The sequence below is a fragment of the Emys orbicularis genome, chromosome 2 (genome assembly GCF_028017835.1).
Source record: "Emys orbicularis isolate rEmyOrb1 chromosome 2, rEmyOrb1.hap1, whole genome shotgun sequence".
Classification (NCBI taxonomy): Eukaryota; Metazoa; Chordata; order Testudines; family Emydidae; genus Emys; species Emys orbicularis.
In genome coordinates this window covers 208,512,301-208,537,781 of record NC_088684.1, presented here as the reverse complement: position 1 = coordinate 208,537,781, position 25,481 = coordinate 208,512,301, and the positions used below count along the sequence as shown (strand labels likewise).

The following is a 25,481-nucleotide window of genomic DNA, read 5'->3' as shown; positions in this document are numbered from 1 at the left end:
ATCATGAGAACAGTTTTTCTTCACTCCCTTTGATATAGGGAACGGTAGGGACAAAATTAACAGGTTTAAATAAGAAATATTTATTTAGATGAGTTCAGGACACTGGAAACTAAATGTTACATTAGAGCTCAACTTCCTAGGTTAAATTAAAAATGAAAGGAGAGTGTTGTTTGGATTTTTTAAGGCTATTTAAAGGGTGCATCTGATATAGAAAACTGGAGTATAGTGGGGAAGCTGTGAAAGTCTGGTAGCTCTGAATTAGAGAGAATTCTTTTATTCCTTGTGTTCTGTTGATTCTGAGAAGGCTGTTCAAGGTGAAATATTATTCTCAGGTGGAATTCTTGTATGTATGAGAAGTCAGATTGTGGGGGGGAAATGTACACTAACCGCTTCCTACACTACTCCCTCAATTTCAAAATTTGCACACAATCCCCAAATAGCTGGATTTTTCTGAAAAATGACTGGTAATAAGATAGTTAACAATTTAGACACTTAAACTACCTAAACTTTCAGATTTACCCCTCCATTGAGGTATATGGATCAGTTCACACCTCTCAGAGCTATATTTTCAGGCTGTCTGTGGACTCAGGCAGGCTGCGGTGCATCAGATCACACTCAGGACATTATCTTTGTAAACATAAAGAAACTTAGAGAGAAACCGAGAATTTATTTTTTCTGTGTGCATGGAGGGAAACCTGATTGGGTTGGGGCCACCAGAGAAGTTCCATTAGGATATATCCGATCAATCTGACCCCTCATTTATATACAGTGGAGCCTGACTAATCTGCACTAATAAAGATGACCTCATTTGTGGGTTAATGAGGTCTGCACACAGAGCTTGGTTTGGTGATGTCATGCTTGCTATGGATCAGTGGGAGAGAGCCCTGGCATATTAAGTGCTGAGACAGGCTACTTGCATTATTACTGCTGCTTATAGGTTCCTTGTATTCTGCTGGTGTTACTTGCCTGAAGATGCATGGGTCAGGGTTTCTTTGCTCCTGCCTGATTGTGTTTGAGTCACCATAGGAGTAAATAATGTGAGGGGAGCTGGGATTATTTGCTATCAGAGCCTGAAGCAGCAGTAGCGGTAATCAAAGTAATCTTGATTCAGAGCTTCAGTCAGTGCTAGAAGTCCAGGGAGTGGTGTGGTGCTTCTCCAGTGGCCTGCAGAAAGCCTCACCTCACCTGCACTAAGTTCAAGCCTATAGAAATGTCAGCAGAGCCTGCTTGGTTCTAGTTTTAATAAACCTAAAGTGTTGAAATTCACTAGCATTAAAGAATGTTAAGCTTGTGACTTACCAAAGAGCAAAGTTTTGACATAGCACCTTCCATCCAAGGATCGCAATGCACTTTACAGATATTAAGATATGACCCTCAGAACATAATGGATTTAAATTACTGTAACATTAGGGTTACCATCCGTCCAGGTTTCCCCGGACATGTCCGGCTTTTTTAGCTTTAAATGGCCGTCCGGGGGGGATTTCTAATAAGGTAGAAATGTCCGGGATTTCCCCCTTCCCCTCATGCAGAATGCGGCGCGGCTGATTGGACGGCTGTGCCTGATTGAAAGCCGCTCGCAGCCACTGGGGCCTCTAGCAGCCAGAGTCCCTCCCCCTCCCCTGCTCCCTCCTCCCCCGCAGAGCAGCGCCTTATTTGTTTGGCTGCACGTGGAGCTCGCAGCTCTCCCTCGGCCTGGTGGGGGGGGGCAGGCAAGGGACAGGGAACGGGGGGGTTAGATTGGTCGGGTGTTCGGGGGGGGGCTGTCAGGAGAAGGGGGTGTAGAGAGCGGTTGGGGCAGGCAAGGGACAGGGAACGGGGGGGTTAGATTGGTCAGGGGTTCTGGGGGGGGCTGTCAGGAGAAGGGGGTGTAGAGAGCGGTTGGGGCAGGCAGGGGACAGGGAACGGGGGGGTTAGATTGCTCGGGGTGCTGGGGGGGCTGTCGGGAGAAGGGGGTGTAGAGAGCGGTTGGGGCAGGCAGGGGACAGGGAGCAGGGAGACTTAGATAGGGGTGGGGTCCTGGGGGCAGTTAGGGTGGGGGGGGACAGGTAGGGGGTAGGGGGATTCTGAGGGGGGCAGGAAGTGGGAGGGGGCGGGGCTGGGGCGGGGCTAGGGTGGCACCCCATGTCCTCTTTTTTGATTGTTGAAATATGGTAACCCTATGTAACATGGCACTGTGTGTAGTGGTCCATTTTTTGTCCTTAGGTGGTACATAAAATTAAACCGTTATTTCCATTCACTACTACAAAACAATAATTTGGTGTATATTCTTTGAGGGCTGTGTGTGTACATTAGAACAACCTACAAAAAGGTTAACAGAATTAAGATTAAATTGTTAATTGTATACTGTAATGGGGGATAGCCGGTTGTGATGCTTCTGGGGTTCACCTAACACCGGGGGTGGTTCTATGCTCGACAGCTTTGGCTCAGCCCTGGCACCAGCAGCCTGCTTACAGTACACCTTGGCTTCTGCCAGCCTGGTTTCTCCTTGCAGGGTGATACCAATAGCCCTTGCAGTCCCGAGTCTTCCCAAAACTATATCCTTTGCAGTGCTCCACCCCTCCCACTTTAGCATTCACAAAGCCGTATGAAGTTCACTGCTTCTTTAAAAAGACAGTACACAGCACCAGCCTGTTGGTTTGGCTGAGGATTTTATTCTTCAGTTTGAAACGCTGCACTGAGATGGTTTTGTAATAAAACATGATTAAGTTTATTAACAAAGAACAGATAATTAAGTGAAACCAAATAGAAGAAATTGGGATAGACATGGGGTTACAAATAAAAATATGCATCTAAGACTAAAACCTAATTTAACAAACTAGAGTCTTTTGTTTTCTCACCACAGTCATTCTTCCAGCATGGCTGGCCAGTCCTTAGTCAGGCTCCACCACAGAGCCCAAAGCACATGGTTTCTTTGTCTCCTCAGGTGAAGGATGCCCAAATAGATTTCTCTGTTTCTATTTTTAAAATTTCTTTGGTTTCAAAGTCAGAAAGACCTCCTGGGAGCTCAGCTTGCTGCCCACCAAAGAGCTGATGTCATGTTAAATTTTGTAGTTTTCCTGTTGTGATAATTAAGTGGTTGTCTCTCCCACTTGCTAGTTTGATGGCTTTGTTTACCTAGTATGTACTTTTATTGTCTCTCCTTGCCCAATTTACATTGGAGACACATTCAAGTGGGCAGAACCACATTCCTTTGTTTATTGAGAGGTGATTTAAGCCCCACCTGCCAAATACGTTTTAAGAACGTATTTTCAGTATATAGTTATAATCTTTCATATCACATGTAAATACACCACTCATAATATTAATGACTGGTGTGTTACAAGTTCGCATGTGATACCTTACATGACATCTTTTAGATACAGATTATGACAGCAGTGGGTTGGGGTATGCTGAGTTAGGGCTAGTCTACACTTACCCGGTAGTTCGACGGCTGCGGATCGAAGTTCCGAGTTCGATTTATCGCGTCTGGTGTGGACGCGATAAATCGAACCAGGAAGTGATCCCCGTCGACTGCGGTACTCCAGCTCGGCGAGAGGAGTACCGCGAAGTCGACGGGGGAGCCTGTCTGCCGCGTGTGGACCGCGTCTGAACCGCGGTAAGTTCGAAGTAAGGTATGTCGAATTCAGCTACGTTATTCACGTAGCTGAATTTGCGTACCTTACTTCGACTTGGGGGGTAAGTGTAGACCAGGCCTTAGTCAGGCCAGCTGAGCCTCTGTGCCAGATAGCAGTGAGCCCTTTCCCCTCTGGCATTGGGGTGCTCTTAGGGTCACAGTGGTGGTGTATTTTGGTTTCAACTTTGAAACTACATTTCACAATAATCTTTATAGATGCCGTTCTCGTGTCAGTTCATATGTTTTTAATAAATATAAATACCTGATTGAAACTAGTAAATACTGTTGCTTCAGTCTAAAAAATGTTAACATACTTGTTTATGAAACAGACATATAAAACCTTCACAGCTCTGTGCTAAATCCATGATATGGCCACCAGGTGCATCTTGTATCTGATGTGTGTTGCTTACTTAGGCCAGGTCTACACTCAAAACTTAAGTTGACCCAGCTATGTTGATCATGGGTGTGAAAAGTCCACACCCCGAAGTGATATAGTTAAGATGACCTAACCCACAGCGTAGATAATGCTAGGTTGACACAAGAATTCTTCCATCAACCTAGCTACTGCTTCTCAGGGAGGTGGATTAACTATGTCGACAGGGGAACCCCTCCCATCTCTGTAGTGTCCACACTGAAGCAATACAGCAGCACGGCTGCAGCTGTGCCATTTTAATGTGTCAAATGCAGACAAGCCCTAAGCCTGTAAACTCATTGCAGCAGGGATTGTCTGAGCATAGTATTGGTACTGCACAAATGATGAATCAGAAGTTTATATTTTTATTTAGGTCTCCCTAATTACTAGCTTTCTAAGCTAGAAAGTGAAAACTGAGAGCTGGGGGGCAGTTGTGAGTAAAACCTATTGAAAGCTATGACAGCCCCATAAGTGGAATACATAGGGACTGTAGGGAAGCAACAGTTGTCCCAAGAAACTTGGTATTTCCTTTAGCGGTACAGTCCTCTTAAGGAGTGCACAGATTTTGTGCTCAATGTAGACAGAATACAACTTTCAAAACTAAACAGACTTTCTATGTGGCTTCTTTTATTGCTCATTTCACTCAGTGTCAGTTTGGATGTACAATGTGTATCGCTCTCAGGCTTCCTTGTCTGTTCTGGATTCCCTTCTTCCTTGGCACCCTGAGTCCATCCATCCCTTCTGAATCCATCGGAAGCCCTTTTTAGCTTATAGGAGTACACTTCCTCTTTCCCGTGCTCCTCCTTTTAGTTTTTACAGTAAATATATACAATATAATTTCATTGTAGACATATTGTGTTAAACCCAACACATTTGCAATTATAGTAATATCTGTATACTTTAACTGCACATGTCTTGCATGTGATGGCTTACGTACAAATGTTTGTGTTAAATTAATCTGCCATACCTTGATTTAAAAATCCCTTTTATATAATTTTAAAGTTTCCATTATAATGTAATTCTTATTTTTTGGCTCAGTTTAGATACATTGCAGTTCTTAGCCTGAAAGATCCTCACTTCCAGGTTTTAGCATGTTTACCACTTCAACCTGCATTGGGTTGAATACCAATGAAGTATTTGAATTTATTCAGGGCAAGAAGCTGCTGAACTCATGTAAACAGAGAGGGAAGGAAAGGAAATCATCTCTTAATAAAAAATTTTAAAAAATTGCTTTCTGTTGACTTTTCATTTGGTAGTGGAGGAGGAATGTTTATTTTAAAAAGTTTTGCATACCATAACTTTTCTGAAAGTGTCATTTCTTTCTCTGTACTTAGTCATAAACTTCTGAGTGTATAGATATGAGGGATGGTAATATGGGTATTTGCTTACAATCCATGTGGTAATAGTGTAATACTTGTTACCAGTCAATCACACTTTTCCTGCTATCATTTCCATTTGTTTTTGGTACCTTTGTTAATGAATAAATATTACAAATGTAATCCCTGTGAGTAATTTAAGAAGAGATGTTGGCATTTGAAGTTCTCAGTGCATTAATCAATGCACCCACAGCAGCTTTGTAGTTCTATATATTGCAACAATTTGTTTTTTCAAAACTTAACATACTAGTTGCAGTTTGCATGAAGGCATTTAAAAAAAGAAAAAGTACTAATTATATTTACTAAAAACATTTACAAAGCCACAGAACAGGGATGCTGTTTGTAACAAGTGGGTTTCTTTGTGCTTTATAATGTGTTCCTTTTCTTGTAATATTTTTATTTTCTTCCACATAGAATGTATCTAAACAAACAACCCCCAAATCCACAGACAAAAATGGAAGTGAACCACCTTCCCCTCAGGTACTTCTTTCTGTAGCATTTTAATTTCATTAAAAATGCTGTTGACTAATTTAGCCTATATTGATACATTCACGTGACTCAATATTAGAGTAGAGGTGGCCAAATACTTTGATGTGTAAGTTGCACAGTTCAGTGATTGCCCGTTAAGACTGGGCAGCTTAAACCGTTGGATTGCTATTAATAAATGGTAGTTTTGTGGGAAATGGAGATTTAGATGTGTGAAGCTGCATAAACCTCTCTTTCTTTTCCAATGGGCCATTTTAATAAAACGTGGTGACATGTAGGTAGGCCCCCAGTCTTACCCCAAATAGCATGGCTAGTTCAGTGTAGCTGGGTATTACTTTCAGGCTTTTGTAAAACAGATTGTGTTGCATGGATGCAAAGTGAGTTTCTACTGGAAGAAAAAGTTTTGGTAGGGTTAAAAAGAATTGTGGTAGAGTACTGACTGAGTGTGCAGGATATGTTTAGTACCATTATAGAACTTCATTTGTATAATTCAGTAACTATACTCTTTTGCAGTGGAAAGTTCTATATTAGAACTAAGTATCTGAAGTGAGTATAAAGAACTAAGACCATCAGAGAGTTTGAGAGTGGTTCTCAAACTTTTTTACTGGTGTCCTCTTTCACATAGCAAGCCTCTGAGTGCAACCCCCCCATATAAATTAAAAACATTTTAAAATATATTTAACAACATTAAAAATGCTGGAGGCAAAGCGGGGTTGGGATGGAGGTTGGCAGCTCATGACCCCTCCCCCCCCCATGTAAAAACCTCGCGACCCCCTGAGGGGTCCCGACCCCCAGTTTGAGAACCCCTGGAGTAAACACTACGCTTATTTACTGTAGAAGTACTTGTATAATAAACTTACTATATAGGTCATAGGAAACATACTTCAATATCTTTGAGATATGTTTAATGACTTATAAATCTGTTGTAAAATATTGGCTTCTGTTTAACAATATCTGTTTGACTTCTTTTGTAACTTAAGAGCAAATATGATATTTATGTAACTATTAGATTTTTGTTGTTAGCTGCTTTTTAAAAAAACAAAGTAACGATCATTTAAAAACCTGTTTAAATTATTGCTAGGATGCTATTAATTTAAATTCTTTACCATAGAGTTCAGTACAGAGGCTTATTTCAAACTGTTTCACTAGATAAGTAGTTTTGTTTCAAAGAAAAAGAAAAATCACTATGAAGATAGTATTTTAGTGTGTATATGTACCTGTATTTTTAATTGATCTTATTTATTGAAGTGCCAAAGTAATCAATTCCCTTATATTTTTGCAGTTAAGTGACACTCAGACTTTTGCACAGAAACTCCAACTCCGGGTTCCTTCAATGGAATCTTTGTTTCGAAGTCCAGTAAAAGAATCCCTGTTCCGCTCTTCTTCTAAAGAGTCCCTGGTACGAACTTCTTCAAGGGAGTCATTAAATCGACTGGACTTTGACACACCTGGTCCCACATTTGATCCACCATCTGATGTTGAAAGTGAGGCAGAAGAGTCACTGGGAAACATGGACAGCCTCAGCAAAGAACAGCTTTTACAACGATTGCGTAGAATGGAACGTAGTTTAGGCAACTACAGAGGAAAATATTCTGAGGTAAGTAAATGTTTATTGACTTTCCTAAAAGTGGGAGGGAAGAAAAGAGGCTGAGGAGGAGGCAGGAGTGACAGGCTGAAAAAGTGGAAGAAATTTATCAGTTCGCTATTCAATAGCTGTGTATTTGGGACCAGGGTATTAATTAGTGGCTAGTAACTTGAAACTTAGTTTTTTTTTATTTCTAGATGAATTTGTATTTCTAGATGAATTTTTTTGATTTTGGTAATCTGTAGAACATTGAAATATTTAACTTCTCTTGTTTATAAACAAAACCATATTACCACCAACTGAGTTGGATTAGTTGGGGTCTCTTGAGTTATATGAAAAACATACTTGTGAAAGGTTTCCTGAGCTAAAGATCATGTTGAATATAATTGAAATATTGCTCAAATCTGCAATTGTAATAGTGTTTCACAGTGAGTTTAGCATGGGATGCAGTTGCATGGCAGTAGATTGTACTTCTCAAGGAGAGCATTCAGAGGCAAAGTACAAAAATGTATGTTTACATGTTCTGATTGATGTATTCCATGTACAACATACAAATGTTTGTTTCTGTTTTGCCTCCATTGGTCTTTCATTTTAAATCACAACCCACAAATTTCTACTTAAAAGCAAACAAAATTTTCCTTGTTTATATTCAAGGACCATAGATTTCACAGTTTTCAATGAAAATTGATCACCTTCATTTTCTAATGTTGATCTGAAAAGCCATCCCTCCCCATTTTTTCTTTAAATACATTTTTTTACTCAGAATTGAACATTGCAAAAGTCTTTATGGTTCTCTGAATATACTCTGCCTGTGAATATAGAAATTCCTATGCAAATCTGGCTCCTGATGTGACAATGAAGGGAGTAAAAATAGGTGCATATCTTTATTTTTATTGTTTCATGTGTGTGTGCAGGGAGACATCCTAGTCTCTCAACCTTATTGATCAAATAGATTACAATTAGAATGAACAAAACAAATCTGACAAATTCATTTTCTCTCCTTTCACTAAGAATCTGAAGGCACAATTATATACTTTTCAGTGTTTTCTAGCTGGTCACTGCAGTATCAACTGTGTTAATATACAATAAACTAAACCCTACCTATGTAAACCCAGTGATCTTTGTATAACTCTAAAGAAAGTGCTACTAAAGAGGTGGTTTTCTTCAGTGTCCTGATTTTGAGTATGGTCTATTAATTAGTTCCTAATTCTCTCTAAAAATCTGTTAGTTTATTCTATGGAACAGATTTCCTTTTCTTCCTGAAACTGTTTTGTTGTTCAGGCATGTACATTGGGATTTCCATACAGCTACAATCATTATTTTTGTGCTTCTAATAATAAATAATTTAAAAGGGGAGTTGGCTTCGTGGGCTACGTATTCCCACAAAATCCTTGAATGGCTGTTGTCATAACGAAATGTGCTTTTAAAATATTATCGATTGTTTTCTTCTGTCCCAAGAGGTTGTTTTTTTTTTTCCCCCCTAGACAGGACTATCACGTGTGCTTAAAATTGCTAATTGCCCCACATTTTCTCCAGCATAGTATATTAGGATTTCATGTGGCATCTCAGATCTCTGGATGCACACAAAGTTTTGGCTAAACAGAGTACTGCTTAACCAGTTTCAAAAGTTTATGCTCTGGCACCCGAGTGCCATTATGATATTGTAGGCCTGCCAGCTTTGCAAATGGTAGGGGAACATCCCCGAAGTTTAATTAAACTGAGTTGTGCTATTATTCATTAAGTCTTTGTCAATTTACAATGAGAAACTTTGTCCATTTACAATCTTTTTGTCCACCAATTCTGCTGGGTGGATGTGAGGCGAATGGGAAGAAGTTCAGTGCTTCAGGAGCCTCTCTTTATAAGGGTTATATACATTCTGTCTTGTACATCCTCATATTATAAAATGAAGTTTAGTCTATCTGGGGTTTAGAGGCGTACATAGAAGCACAGGGTCGTTTTTCAGGTGTGTAGCTTTTCAGCCATACTCCTTATTCTCTTGACTGCCGGCATGAAACTTATTTTATCACCTGTGCTTAAAGGCTTTTCTCTGAGGGGACAAATGGTACATGGCATGCTGAGTAACCTTCCTGTTTTGTTTTTGCCATTCAGACTTTGAAACCTAAACACATTTGGTATTGGGAAAATATTTTATTAGAAAACATTCCCCTGCTGAGCTTTGGTATGTACTACCCAAAGGAGGAATGTTCATGAAAAAGGTATCTGTAGGGGCCTGCCTGGTGAAGTGAGGAGTTTGAGAATTTAGTTAAAACTTTATAGTTTAAGCAAGTTAACTTCAAATTAGAAAATTCTGGATAGAGCTGGACTTAATTAACCAATATGTTTGCTTTGTATATTTTTAGCTGGTCACTGCCTATCAGACTGTCCAGAGAGAGAAGAAAAAGCTACAGGTAAGAAGAGGTACAATTTTTCCTGTATTGCCCGAGCATATTTCTGAATTTTAAAATGTTCTTCTCTTGCATAGTAAAATATGTAAGTGATGTACTAGTAATTAAAGAAAAAGAAGCCAAGCAGCTGAATCGCTTTATTTTAAAGGTAACTTTCCTTTTTCTTTTGGCATCTTAAAAATAAGTCACACTAGCACTAAAATATTTTTAATACTAAAATTTCAGATTAGGGATTTTTTTGTGGTTCAATCTTTTCTTCTGTAACAGTTTGAAATGTATTTTCTTCTTTACTTTAAAAAAGGCAAAAAATAGCTCATGCTAAATAAATTGAATACATTTTCTATATAAGGTGGTACTTGTGTGCATCTTATATGCAGTATAGATTCCAGAATCACTTAATTTTGTAGTTTTCCTTTCACTATCACATATACCACCACCACCTTTTCTTTAAAGTGTTGTAGGCAGAGTGCTTGTGTACTGTGTGCTACATTGGATCTAAAGTCTTTCATAACCCCCTGATTTCTGCAATCTCCTGTTGCTAAATTCCGTGCTAGTGTTAACACATTGCAAAATCTTTCCAGAATGATTTCAATGAAATCCAAAAATTTACTATCCATTTCATTACTCTAATTTAGTATTGCCATAATTTTCTGTGTGAAGGGACACAGTAATCATTTCACACACTTATATTTGATATAGCAAAGGAATACCAGGTATATGGGTTCTACAAGCCCCTTTGTTGCTTGCATATGAAGTAGCATTCACAGCTTTTTGAAACCCATATAGCAGGTACAAGAAAAGCAGGGGGGAAATGAAAAGCCATTGTGTCCTATGGGTGAAAAATGCTCTTATGAAGGTGTAGGGGTGGCTAAACACATGGAACAGTAATTTGAAAAAAACAACTTAGACAAACAGTAAACTTAAAGAAATCCTTTGGAGAAAGACTCAGAGGATGTAAAAAAGGGTAAGAAAACATACAGAAAGTGGAAAAATGAGAGGCCAGTGTTCCTCAGGGGACATAAAGTAAGTGAGCATTCTGAAAAGCTAGGGAATCAAATGAGAAAATATCATACTGCAAGGTTAAAAGTTAAATTCAAGTAATAATAAAAAAAAATAGAAACCACAGGTTATAGGGGAATAAAAAGAGGCTGTGTATTTTCAATTGTGACTCTTCAGTTGGGGATGCTTGCTACACTTCTGTGTGGTTGGTTGGTTTGTTTTGGTTTTTTTAGCAGCCGCAGCCAGGATCAGGGCATGGGGATTTTAATGCTCTGTTTTATAATTTGCTAGTAATCCCTTTTGTACTAATACTTTGACAAGGCAAGGTAATCAGGCAGATTGATTTGGAAGAGAGATGCAGAACATAAGTACCCTATACTAAAGTTAAGTATCTGTAGCTTCAGTGTGAATACTTTAAGTAAAAATTTGAATTTACTTAAACATATTCTGCTTTTTCTTTTTTATTAAGGGTATATTGAGCCAGAGCCAGGATAAAGCACTTCGTAGAATTGGAGAACTACGAGAGGTAACTTCAATTGATGGTTGAATATTTTTAAATTCATACAAAATACACTGATGATTTATCCTTTGATGTGCAGTTTTTTTAGTTTGTAGTAATTAACAAATTCTATAATACCACTGCCATAAACCTGGAATTCCCTTCATCATTTCTGTCCACCTTTTTTTGTATTATGTTCTTTTCCTATCTTGCTTATTTCCACATCAGCCACTGCTGTCTTGATCTAGGATAAAGCACAGTTCCATAACATTGTGATAGAACTGTGTTTGCCTGTTTACACTGTTCCTCTTGTCCCTGCCCCAAATGAGTTATAACATGAATACCCCCAACTGTGACAGAAAACTGAGGCTAGCATGTGGTTCTTCTTGCAGCTTAGATGAGGCCTAACAGTGGATGAGGATATGAAATTTGTGACTGCTTCAGTGGTTGGAAATGGGATTGCACATCATTTTAGTATACATTTTCCAAAGATGATCTGCAAATAATTTCAGAGAATTTTGTGACAAGATTTGCAGATTCCTATCTGTTTTAGACTCACTGTGCTTAGTTACTACAGGCATAAGCACTATAGAAATACCTAAAATCACCTTTAAGCAGACAATAGAAAAATACTAAGTTATTGTAAAAAACTGAGTTGAATTTCATAACTTTCTCATAAAGTGTCTTTCCCACCTTGATGATTTTTGAAAAGTCATTTACTTTAATTTGTACTCGTTTATTATCCTGCCTTTGGTATTGAGCAAAACCAAACAATGAGCAGAACCCAGTTCATGAAGAGGCATTATCTTGCTTTAATTTCTACCATATACGACTCTATTCTTTAAAACCATGCCAGGGTTTTGAGTTATTTCTTATTTACAAAAATATTTTTATCATGTAACATACAATATAATTAAAATCAGGATGAGTGGACATAAATATGATAAACTGATCAAATTAAAACAGTCCTGTCCATTTGAAATTGTGAACCTATGCTGTATATAGTTAAGTAGCATGTTAGGTAAGTTCATTGGCAGGTATGCCTCCTTTTAATTTAACTTGCATGGTATTTACAAAGTGTATAGGAATCATGTCACAAGTTTAACAAATATCTGCAACCTGTTAGAGAGAGAGAGCAAGGTATACTGACTGTTTTACAAAACCAAGGTAAAGATCCCTAATGAAATGCAATCAGAAATTGAAGCGACTTACCACACAGGTATTGGGTACCAGAGTGAAATGTCAACTCTGCTTTCACACAGAAACATTAGTCTTCAATTTATACATGTTCCTAACTCTTCATAACAAGCTCCCACAGAAATCTGCCCCCCCCCCTCATTCAAAACCAAACACCTTCTCCTTAACTGCCATTCTGATGTAACTGGGTTCCACACACTGCTTTCATCATATTCTCACTTGTTGCTATAGCTCTCAACACTGTTGCTAAGATCTTTAAAATGTCATTGTATCATCATTCTGATTTAGGAGATTTTAGGTGGTTAAACTCCTATGTTTTTTGCCAAACAAATGATCTAGAAGATTATTTAATAAAGATAAAAGGAGTTTCTCAGGCATAATCTCACTAAAATAAAGTGGCCGTATTTCACATTCATTGGCAAGAAGGGGCTCACAGGTTTCCTTGTGTGCCAACCTTCTTTTAAACTATTTTTTGGTCTGTAATCACAAAGTGCTGTTCCTCAACAATGTGGGGTCTAATTCAGGTGAGCACAGTTTGTAGAATTTTAATTGTAACTCTCAGTAATTTTGACTCATGATCACATTCTGTATTGTATAGCAAATTATAATGTTTTTACAAAAGTTAAAGGGAGGTGACAAATTAGCTACCCCCTTCCCTTATTAAAAATTTTAAGTTAAATTTCCATGACAGTCATCTTATAACTATCTGAAATGAAACATCCTCATTTGGGCATGACCCTTTTCCTATGGAAGTAACAAAACTCCCTGTGCAATGGTTCAGGAGTTGGGTCTCTACTGAGAAATTTAGACAGATCTTTCCTTAAAAGATACTTTGATTCTTATCATGCTTTTTGTAAAGATAATTTACTCTAAATCTGAGTACATCTTTACTGAAAACCATAGTCATATGCATAGCTTAAGACTGATGATAACCTTACAGAAGGGTTACTAATTATGTAATATTGAATTTATTCAGTGTTTCCCTAATCTGCATCAAATTACATTTGCAGCTCTGGAAAAGATTGTCTAAAACCAGATCTTGAAAAAGTCAAAAATTAATAGGAAGCAGTCTGTTGGTCTAAGCCAGTGATGGTCAATTATTTTTTTGTCGAGGTCCCAATTTCTTGGTCAAGATATAGTCAAGGGCCAGAGAAGAAAATAATTTAAAAAAAACCCCAATAATGATAAGTAAATAAAAAGATTTTGGAGTCCGTTCAAAAGAGTCTGGCGGTCCGTATTTGGCCCGCAGTCTGCCTATTGACCTCCCATGCTCTAAGCCATCCACTTCGGTAGAGTTTGATTCCTAACTTTCCAAAAAATAATCAAAGGTGCTACTAGTAATCTAGATATATTTCTTGTAAACAAAATTTGTTTTAAATAAGTGTTCTTTCTTAGAAAGAGTTGCCCCTTACTGTAGAAATGGAGGTTAAATTGAGTCTCTTCTGAGGATAAGTCCACAACATAATAATGCCCTGTAAATGAACACTTCCCTGCCTGCCTTTTCTGTTCTTTACCAATAATAATTTCAGGGCTTGCAGATACAGCAGAGGAACATTTTATCATCTGTAACTTACATCTGTAGCAGTAGAATTCTTTGGCATTTGTTGTCACCCTGAGCTTTTTTTGTCTTTGCCAGCTTGAAAGTATTGCAGGTGAGACTCTCAATGCAGGAAACAGGGTAATCAATAGATAGTGAGAAATGTAAAGCAAAGCGAGGCTAAAAAAGTGAACTCAGTTGAATGGGAAGTGAAAGGAGCAGTCTGTGTCTTGGAACTCTCCTCTTAAACACAATCCTCCTGTCTCTGCATGGCTCGTATGGTAAGCTCACAAAGATGCTATTCTTTATAGGCAGTTGCTGTTCTCAAAGATGACATCAGGGAGGGAGGGTTCAGTTATGACATCTGGAACTCATCCATGAAGGTAAGGGGTAAGCAGTAAGACTTAGAGCCTAAAAGTGAGGTTAACAGTGTCAAATGGGAATAAAGAGGAGAGTGAGCAGTCAGTGTCCAAGGTCTTGCCCCAGCTGTCTTGCTTTGTCTCCTTCTGTCTCTGCATGGCTTGCACAAACCCAGACTTACAGGTGCAGTTCTCTTATAGGTAAATGCTTTTCTCAAAATAGGCACCTGTGAAATGGTAGTAATTAGATTCGGTCCACTAGCTCTACCTGGTAAACTTACTTTAAAAATGTCTATATATCATTGTATATCATTGGGGGCATAAATGTTGATGAAAGTAAGTTTTTAAAAACTAAAGTCCTAGGAAATGATTTTCAATGGATGCATGTTTAAATGCATTCATTTCTTACAGTCAACAGAATATCTATTAAGTCTTGCTCCAGTAGAACTGTTTAGCAATTGACCACTTAAAGAGGTTTACAGATGTACCCTTCCGCACTTTGAGCACTGTTGTACTGTAGTTGCTGCTCTGTAATATAGATCTTGAAGCGTTTAGGAATATTTACTCCTTTCAGAGGAGAATAAAAAGAAACCAAGAGAGACATGATGGCTCAGGGAATTGGTAGTGATGTACATAACTCTTTGGTGCAGGATCACTGATTAACATTGTCGGAGAATAACACAGTTCTCACTCTTTGTTTGGGTACAGCAAAATCAGATACTTGATTCTCTCTCTATCAATTGCATAGAAGGAGAGAGTGCACTAGGACACAGGGTCTCCCCCTCCTATTCAGGTCTCTCAACAGGTAAACAATTACAGCAAGCATTTATACCTTTTTTTTACAGACAATGAAAAGCAACAGCTGCATTTTGTTTATACATTGGTCATTCTGATATCTTGTTTTTCTCACTTATGTAGACTCTTAGTCTACATTCCATATTGTCTGCACATTATCTACACAAGGTCGCAACAACTTCTCACACAGTTCTTTCCCACTCGCCTCACACAATCCTCACTTTTACAAATCTCGCGTTATTAGGGTTACAGTTAGTCTGACTCTTGCTAACAAACTGTCATGCATTGCAATCCCCTTCCTGTCAGTTCTTTCTCTGCTTCCACAACATTTAGTGTAGGTTAGTAGTCCATTATCTTATGTCCATTCAGGGAAGTGAATAGGTAGTACCAATATAGTTTTTAGTGGCCAAATGTTGACAAAGGCACTGTCATAATTAAAATTAGTTGGTACTCTGTTAGCCTTCTCATTAGGGAGTCATAGGAGTGGAGACTGACTACCATCTGCATTAGAAGTGGTAGTTCTCTGGTCAAAGTAGAAGCAAATTGTTTGAGCAGTGAGGGAAACTTGATTTAATCTATGGATAAATTAAGGATTTTAGCCTCATGAGGCCTAGTCTTGTGAGGGCCGTGTGTTCTCAACTCCAAAGGAACTGAAAGTGTGTGGCAGCTTTCAGGAGTGGCCCTGAAGTGATCCCATCACAAGCATTAACTCACTTAACTTTAAAGAGAGGGAAAAACCATGCTCTTACATCAGATCTTGTCTCTTTTGTTAATTTTGAAGGGTGGTACTGTATGTGCAAGCAGATATGCTGAATATTTTACATACATGCTGTACTGTAATAACTGTTAACTTTGATTCATATTCTGGACACAAAATTGCAGTCAAATTTAAATCAACAAAAACATTAGTACATCTTTAAACATTGTATTGAGATTATTTCATCATAACATTTTAATTTAACTTTTAAACAAACTTTTCATTTTGCATTGAAAACTTTTCTCTGTGTTCCATAGGAACTCCAAATGGATCAACAAGCTAAGAAACATCTCCAGGAAGAATTTGATGCATCTTTAGAAGAAAAGGATCAGCTTATCAGCGTCCTGCAGACTCAGGTAACATCACTGATCTAAGAAAGAGGCTCTTGAATCAGTTGAGGGAACAAAAGAGAAATGATCGCCCTCTTTCCGAATACTGTAGTATACAAGGTTTTATAAAGAAATGGCATGGGTTCATTTCTTTAATGGTAGCATTTAGCTCCACATGTCAGTGTCTTTTATAACAAATAATGTTTGTTATGTTTGTGGTCTGTAAAGCTTCTTGTACACATGTGGTATTGAAGAAATAATACTTAAGGATGTATACTACAGGTGATCAAGAACAGTTTTGCAAAATCATTCACACAAGAAATGCATTTGTTTTCTAATGGCAAGTAAAATATCAGAACCATCATTATGGGCCTGGTGTGAGCAGATGTTCTTTGAGTGCTTGCTCATATCGATTCCAATTAGGTGTGTGCGCCGGATATATACCCCAGCCGACCCAACGCCCTCTCAGTTCCTTCTTACTGCCCATGACGGTCGTTGGAACTGTGGAGCGCAGCTTAGCTGAGCTCCACCTCCCTAGCTTCTACTGTAGCACTCGTTTATAGTTGTCAATAGTTTTAAGTAGTTGTTATTACTTCTGTAGTAGTAGTAGTTAATAGTTATTGTTCTTAGTGTAAATAGTAGTTGGGGGTAAGGGGCTTCTCCCCTCCTCTCCCTCCTGGTACCCGGGCTGATGCCGAGGTCTCCGGGTTTCAAACCGTGCTCAGCCTGCCTTAAACCAATGCCTACGGGAGACCCCCACGACTCCTGTTTGAAGTGCCTGGGGGAATCCCATCAATCTGACAAGTGCCGCATTTGTAAGGTATTCAAGCCTCGGACTAAAAAGGAGCGGGACTTTCACCTGAAGCAGCTCTTTATGGAAGCAGCACTTAGCCTGATGGCCCCGTGCCGAGACCCGGCGCTGACTTCGTCGGTTCGGAGCGCGCCTGCGGCACCGGAAGGGTCAGCGCCACGTCCGGACACCGGCAAAGACTCTCGGCACCGGACGTCTTCTGCACCCCTACCAACGCGGCGTTGTTCCCTGTCTCCGGGACCGAAGAAGCAGCACAAGCAATCTGCTGTCCCCTTGTAGTCGCCGGCGCCACCTGTGCCTTCCTCGGAGCCGCGTCCCGTGTTGGAGCGTCTGGCAAAGGCACCAACCCCGGTACCATTGACTCCGGCGCCCCAAGGGCCGTCGAGTCCGGTGCACGTAAGCTCCCCGGTGCATACCGTGGTCGAGCTCGCGCTGCGTCCACCCTGGAGACATTCCCCACGGCGCGCGACCTGATTGCGCTCACCGAGCCGCGACCATAGCAGCTTTCGATACCGCCGGTACAGGCTGGTCCCTCAAAAGGAAAGCCCTCTATGCTGCGCCCTCCGTCGCAGAGTGAGATAGGACGGCACCGATCCCGGTCACAGTCCTGATCCAGACGCTGGTCTCGTTCACGGCACCGCTCGCAGTCCCGGCACCAATCACCATCTCGGCGCCGCTCTGCCTCACGAAGATCTACGTCTCGGTACGGTCGGTACCGGTCCAGCTCCCGGCACCAATCCTGACGCCTGTCTGAGCGCCGATCTACTCGGAGTCGATCCCGGCACCGTTCCACCCATAGATGTTCGTCGAGGTCCAGATCCGGCTCCCAGCACCGATATGGCCACTGGTACCGGTCGGGATCGCGGTACCACTCGAGACCATGGCGCCGATCTCCATCTCCACGGCGCAGGGCGGTACCGCACGACAAGGCGACATAGCAAACGTGTTCGGCTCCACCTTGGCTGTCCCTCTCCGCCTCGAGGTCGTCCCAAGCAGGAAGTGGCTACCATGTCCAGGACTAAGATGTGGACAGTGCTAGTCAATGGCAGGATGAGGGCCAGGATCCTGGTCATGGACCTCCGCAATGGTCCTTTTGGCCCCTTGGGCTTACCATCAGGCCCAGGGTGTCCCCTCAGGGGCTTTTCGCTCTGCCCACTTGGAGCCCTGGGTACCAGAGGCCACTGTGAGTCACCCTCCCCTGGATGGCTCGGAGGCGACGGCTCTGGCCCCAGTTCAGGCCCATGCTCCTAGCATGGTGGACCTAGGGCAGCTGTACCCTCCCCAGCAAGACCTTCCCCAGGACCCGTTAGCCCCGGGAGTATCCTCCTCGTCTTCACCCAACGAGGCAGTAGCAGGTACTTCCTCCTCTGGCCCCCCACCTATAGACCTCCATGCCCACCAGGAGTTACTCCGCAGGGTGGCACAAAACATGAGCCTCCAGGTGGAGGAGGTGGTGGAGGTAGAGGATCCGGTAGTGGACATTCTGTTTGTCGACACAGCGACCAGAATAGCCTTGCCCTTCATCTGGACTATTCAGGCTAATGCCAATACGATCCGGCCTCTATTCCTCCTACTGCCAAACGGGTAGAGAGGAAGTATTTGGTCCCCTCCAAAGACTACGAATACTTGTTTACTCACCCCCAGCCGTGCTCCCTAGTTGTACAGTCCGAGAGGGAAAGACACGGCCAGCAAGCTCCCACTCCTAAATCCAAGGACGCTAGACGCCTGGATTTATTTGGGCGCAAAATTTATTCCACTGGCGGCTTGCAGCTCAGAGTGGCTAACCAGCAGGCCCTCTTGAGCCGATACAATTATAATACCTGGAACTCGATGCAGAAGTTCAAAGAGCTTATTCCTCAGGAGTCCAGGGAGGAGTTTGGGGCTCTACTAGAGGAGGGCAAGAAGGTAGCCAGGACATCTTTACAAGCCTCAATAGATGTGGCAGACTCGGCAGCTAGGACTCTAGCCTCGGGTGTGCCGCTATGTGCCGCATCTCGTGGCTACAGGTCTCCGGTCTCCCACCGGAACTCCAGCAGACTATACAGGACCTACCCTTTGATGGCCAGGGTCCGTTTTCAGAGAAGACGGACTCCAGGCTTCAGAGTCTGAAGGACAACCGAGCCACCATGCGTTCACTGGGCATGCATACCCCGGTGACGCAACGTAGGCCCTTCCAACCCCAACTGCAGCGCACCTACCCTAACCCCCGGCCGAGACAGGACTTCTCTAGAAGACGCGGCCGGGGTGGTAGGCGGAGACAGTCTGGTCCGCAGACAGGCCAGAACCAGGGTCCCCCCAAACCATCGGCAGGGCCCAAACAAAATTTTTGAGGATGCGCCTGAGGGCGAAGCACCAGTCTCCTTCCAGGATCCTTCCCCGCCTTTCAACAACCGCCTCTCCTGTTTACTCCGTGCGTGGTCCCGTATCACATCAGACCGCTGGGTCTTACGTACGGTGGAAAGTGGATACCGCCTTCAATTTGTTCCCCCCCACCGCACCGTCCCTCTTCAGGGACCCCTCTCACGAGCAACTCCTTCTACAGGAGGTGCGAACGCTCCTAGCTATCAGAGCTATAGAGGAGGTTCCAAGGGAACTGAGGGGCAGGGGGTTTAACTTGCTTTATTTCCTAATCCCCAAGGCAAAGGGAGGGCTACGGCCCATCCTGGACCTGCGCGGACTCAACAAATTCATGGTAAGGTTGAAGTTCCGCATGGTTTCCCTGGGGACCATTATTCCTTCCCTGGATCCTGGAGACTGGTACGCCGCCCTTGACATAAAGGACGCGTACTTCCACATAGCGATTTACCCGCCGCACAGGCGTTTCCTTCGATTTGTGGTCAACCAACAGCACTTCCAGTTTACCGTCCTTCCCTTTGGTCTATCCATGGCACCAACGGTCTTTACAAAGTATATGGCCGTCATAGCTGCCTCACTCCGTCGACATCGGATCCAAGTGTTTCCGTACCTCGACGACTGGCTCATTCGGAGCCGCTCCAGGGACCAGGTGAAATCTCATGTTCCATTCACCATGAGCTTGTTCAGACAGCTGGGCCTGCTGCTCAATCTCGGGAAGTCCACTTTGGAGCCGACCCAAAGAATAGACTTCATCGGAGCAGTTCTAGATTCGAGACTCGCCCATGCGTCTCTACCGCACGCGCACTTTCAGTCTTTGGTGAGCATCATCCACGGCCTCCGAGGCTTCCCGACAGTACGGACGTGCCTGGGTCTCCTGGGACACATGGCGTTTTGTACCTTCGTGACCAGACACGCCAGACTGCGCCTCCGTCCACTTCAGGCCTGGCTCTCAACCGTATACCACCCAGGCCAGGACAGCATGGGCACAGTGGTCACGGTATTGCCGGAAGTTTTAACCTCCCTGGACTGGTGGCTGAACCCCAACTCAGTATGCAAAGGGGTACCATTCCATGCCCCACAACCCTCCCTGGCCCTAACTACAGATGCATCATCTTTGGGTTGGGACGCTCACCTTGCGGACCTTCGCACACGGGGCCTTTGGTCCACACAAGAGAGATCCCTGCACATCAATGTACGGGAGCTGAGAGCAGTGCGCCTGGCTTGTTAAGTGTTCCACAAGCTCCTTCAGGGCCATTGTGTTGCAGTTTTCACAGACAACACAAAGGCCATGTTTTATATCAACAAACAAGGGGGAGCGCGATCGTTCCCACTCTGTCAGGAAGCCATTCACCTGTGGGAATTCTGCGTAGCCCACTCGATCCACCTGGTGGCGTCATTTCTCCCAGGAGTACGGAACACCTTAGCGGACCACCTCAGCAGATCCTTCCAGGCTCACGAGTGGTCGAGTCGCCTGGACGTCATCCACTCTGTCTTCTGGAAGTGGGGGTTTCCCCAGATAGACCTATTCGCCTCTCGCAAGAATCAGAAGTGCCAGGTGTTCTGCTCTCTCCAGGGACGCTCCCCAGGTTCCCTGTCGGACGCCTTCCTAATACCGTGGAAACACCACCTGTATTACACCTGTCCTCCATTCCCATTAGTCCACAGGGTCCGGCTCAAGTTGCGCAGGGACAGAGCCCACTTAATTTTGGTTGCCCCAGCGTGGCCCAGGCAAGACTGGTATACCACTCTCCTAGATTTGTCGGTGATCACTCCAATTCCCCTTCTGTTGTGGCCGGACCTGATCACTCAGGAACACGGATGACTCTGCCATCCCAACCTGCAATCCCTCCACCTCACAGCTTGGATGCTGCATGGCTAACTCAATCTGAGCTACGTTGCTCCCGCTCGGTACAGCAGGTCCTTTTGGGTAGCAGAAAGCCCTCTACCAGGTCCATGTATTTGGCCAAGTGGAAGTGTTTTTCCTGCTGGTGTGCTCTGAGCAATACTGCCCCCTGGAGGCGCCAGTACCTACCATCTTAGACTACCTCTTGTCCTTGAAACAGCAGGGCCTGGCAGTTTCATCCATCAGAGTACACCTAGCAGCGATTTCGGCCTTCCACCCGGGTGAAAATGGGCGCTTGGTCTTCTCCAATCCCATGGTCAGCAGGTTCCTCAAGGGATTAGAAAGTCTGTACCCGCCAATTTGGCATCCGGCCCCTCCGTGGAACCTCAGCCTGGTCCTATCCAGACGCATGGGTGCCCCGTTGGAGCCGATGGCCACCTGCTTGCTTCTGTACCTTTCCTGGAAGACAGCCTTCCTCGTAGCTATCACCTCGGCGAGGCGTGTGTCCGAGCTTAGAGCCCTCATGTCGGAACCACGTATACAGTGTTCCATAAGGAAAAGATACAATTGCGACCACACCCTGCCTTCCTTCCTAAGATGGTGTCTGCCTTCCATGTCAACCAAGACATCTTCCTCCCGGTCTTCTATCCGAAGCTGCACGCTTCTCGACGGGACCAACAGCTGCACTCCCTAGACATTCGCAGGGCCCTCGCCTTTTACATCAAACGAATAAAACCTTTTAAGAAGACAACCCAGCTGTTCGTAGCTGTGGCAGACCGGATGAAGGGCCTTCCGGTCTCCACCCAGCGCATCTCGTCCTGGATCACATCATGCATCCATGCGTGCTATGACTTGGCTGGTGTCCCAACTACGCACCTTACTGCTCACTCCGCTCAGGCTCAAACTTCATCCTCAGCTGGTGTCCCAACTACACACCTTGCTGCCAACTCCACTCGGGCTCAAGCTTCACCCTCAGCTTTCCTGGCTCATGTACCCATACAGGACATATGTAGGGCAGCAACTTGGTCATCGGTGCATACCTTTGTTACCCACTATGCAATAGTCCAGCAGTCAAGGGGTGACGCTGCATTTGGCTCAGCAGTTCTGCATTCCGCGACATCTTACTCCGACCCCACCGCCTAGGTAAGGCTTGGGAGTCACCTAATTGGAATTGATATGAGCAAGCACTCGAAGAAGAAAAGACGGTTACTCACCTTTGTAACTGTTGTTCTTCGAGATGTGTTGCTCCTATCCATTCCAAACCCGCCCCCCCTTCCCCTCTGTTGGAGTAGCCGGCAAGAAGGAACTGAGGGGGCGCTGGGTAGGCTGGGGTATATATCTGGCGCCGTAAAGGCGCCACTCCAGGGGGCTCCACAGCCGACCCACCGGGTGTTGCTAGGGTAAAAATTCTCCGACGATCGTGCACGTGGCGCGCATACACCTAATTGGAATGGACATGAGCAACACATCTCGAAGAACAACAGTTACAAAGGTGAGTAACCGTCTTTTAGGGCTGGTAAGTTTTCACAACGCTTACGCAAAGATGATATTGGAAAAATGTCCCATTTTGCTTCACCACCTATAAGAATGATAGTGTTTATATGAGTGGAGAAAAAACAATGATTATTGTGAAATCCTATCAAAGAAAGTTTGCCTTTCTATGGTACGGAGATACCAATTTGATTAAAGCTTCTTTCCATTTTGAAAGAAAAACATGTAAGAATGTATATGTATCATAATATTGCTTCATTTTTAACAAAATTGATATTTTATTTAGGTATCTTTGCTGAAACAGCGATTACAGAATGGCCAGATAAGCACTGAATTACCTGAGACAAATACTGAAACTGAACCACAAAGTCCAGCAAAAGAAATCAGTGCAGAAAATGTTTTGGAGCCAGGAAGTACTGGTAGGTGTTTTTCAGAGAAATTTTGGAGAGGGTGGGACCAAAAGGATGATGCAGTTATGACAGCGTATCAGCAGGTGCAACTTAGGCTAATGTAATAAAAAAAAAAATGCTTTCCAGAGGAAGATAGTATGCCTCAAAATATGGCAGCTAAGAAGCTTGAGGGAGTACAGAGGAGTAAAGTATCAAGTTCAGACATGTTACTTGTCAGTCATAGAAACTTTGAGAAACTGTACAGCTGAAGTCATGTGTAGCCCGATTAATCCAAACTGCCTCATACCATAGTAGAAACTGCCTCATACCATAGTACTTCATCCATTTGGTTTACTGTGATTTTTATGGTATTGTTCTTGGATAAGTTTGGCCCCAGGCTTTTCTTTCTTGGCCTTTTGACTTCAGAAGGGACTGCTTCCCCTGGGTTGCATTTGACCTGCTTTTGAGGAGTGTGTCAATGGTTGTACAGTTTCCTTAAGTTCCTGATCCATCTTGGCTTCTTAAAACATTATTGACAGGCCGTTGTTAGCAGGGGGAGAGTGCTGCCCATCCTTATTGTGTTGAGGTCTTCTTTCTGGAATCCATCAAGGAACCCTTTCTGGGATTCTGGAATGGTTGCCAGTTACTACCCTGTGTCATTTCTCCACTTCCTGAAGAAGGTGAAAAATTATATGGATTTATCTTGCTGCCTAGGTTCATGAACGATCTCCTGATTTGGTTTTTCTGAACTTCTCATCTGCTTTTGAAATGATTGCCACTGGCTTGTAATTTTTGTGACCAAAAGACTGGTTTTTATTTGCTATTTTGGTTTTTATTTTCTTTAAAAATTCCCTTGAGTAATACTGCCAGCTAGATACTTTTGAGCTACATCATACTCCACCCTGAGAAAACAGGAGTCTGGTTGGTTGGAGCTAGAGAGAAGTCCACCACGTGAAGTGGTTTGCTTCTCATTTATATCTGTGTGTGTTGAGGATATTCTACTTGAGGCAACAGGCCAGATTAAGAATCTTGGTGTCATTCAATCACACCATTTGCACGGCAAATCTTGTTGGATGTGGCACAAATATTTTTTGAACTGTGCAACTTGTGTAAGGTTTGCACCCTTAAAAATCAAAATGTGACAGAGGTGGTCTCAATGAGCCTTGTGGTCTCAAGAGCATTGTTGTTCCTTTTTCCTCCATTTTTGGTGAATCATACCTCTCAAATTAGTTAATTGTTTAAAAACATCTCGTTAAAAGTTAATTATTTCATATTATTTTAAAATATTTTTATTATGTTAAGGTCTCAGGAGCCTTTGTGGAGGGCTGCTTTAGAAATAAATATGTGGTTTAATTATGAATGCAGTGCATTGATGGCTCACTCTATGTAATGAAGGTTCATTCAGCTTGACTCTGTGCGCTTATTACAGTCAATGAAAGAATCTTCACATTTGTCTGATCCAGAATTAGTCCTCATTGTCAAGTGGAAAACTGGAAAAGAGCTTTGAGGAAAAGCCTGTTTGCCATTTTGTATCTATATGCACATTTACGGTTGGATCTTGAAAGCATTCAGGTTTTGTAGATGGCTAAAAGTAACTCTAAATTCAATTGTAATGTTGCTGATTTGGGTTTTTTTTGAAAATGTACTCTCCTCTGACACTCCCAGAGGAATAAACAGTTTAATTTCTATTTATAGTTAAAAATCACTGTTGCCGCTTTTAGGTGCATTATGCTGCTTCAGTGGCTTTCCCTGTTGTCTGTTTGTATCCAAAACTTCTATCTAGGTAGTCAGTCATTTTAGTATTATTACAAGGAGTCTTGACATGAGGGTATGATAAAAGATCTGTATTTTGAAAAAGTAGTGCTTGTAGTAATGGGGTTATGTTGTCTGTAGAGGGTGATGGAGATTCTGCAAAAACACTAGAAACTCTGATTAAGAGAGTGAAACGTCAAGAGAACTTGCTTCAGCGGTGTAAAGAGATGATTCGATCGCACAAGGAACGCTCTGCACAGCTAACCAACGAGAAAGAAGCACTGCAGGAACAACTAGAAGAAAGACTTCAGGAACTAGAGAAAATGAAGGTATGGCGAAATCCCTAACGCTTGATAGATATCCGCTAATGTAGTGCAAGAGTTCTGGTATCGTTTAATTAATTTACACACCTGTTCTGATATGGCGTGGGTCATTAAACTGATTAATACAAAATACTGTGTGGCCGCTGTGCCAAGCGGCCACAGGAAACA

The 25,481-nt window shown here is 42.7% G+C and overlaps 1 protein-coding gene across 1 annotated transcript in view; it reads left to right on the top strand.

Moving 5' to 3' along the window:
* The first annotated feature begins 7,205 nt into the window (after positions 1-7,205).
* Positions 7,206-25,481, top strand: part of GOLGA4 (golgin A4) — a 78,166-nt gene continuing 59,890 nt past the window's right edge. The window contains exons 1-6 of the mRNA XM_065397853.1: positions 7,206-7,484; positions 9,833-9,880; positions 11,346-11,402; positions 16,278-16,376; positions 23,136-23,262; positions 25,132-25,319. Coding sequence (XP_065253925.1) covers positions 7,221-7,484; positions 9,833-9,880; positions 11,346-11,402; positions 16,278-16,376; positions 23,136-23,262; positions 25,132-25,319 — 783 coding nt within the window. The 5' untranslated portion in view covers positions 7,206-7,220. The remainder of the gene's footprint in view (positions 7,485-9,832; positions 9,881-11,345; positions 11,403-16,277; positions 16,377-23,135; positions 23,263-25,131; positions 25,320-25,481) is intronic.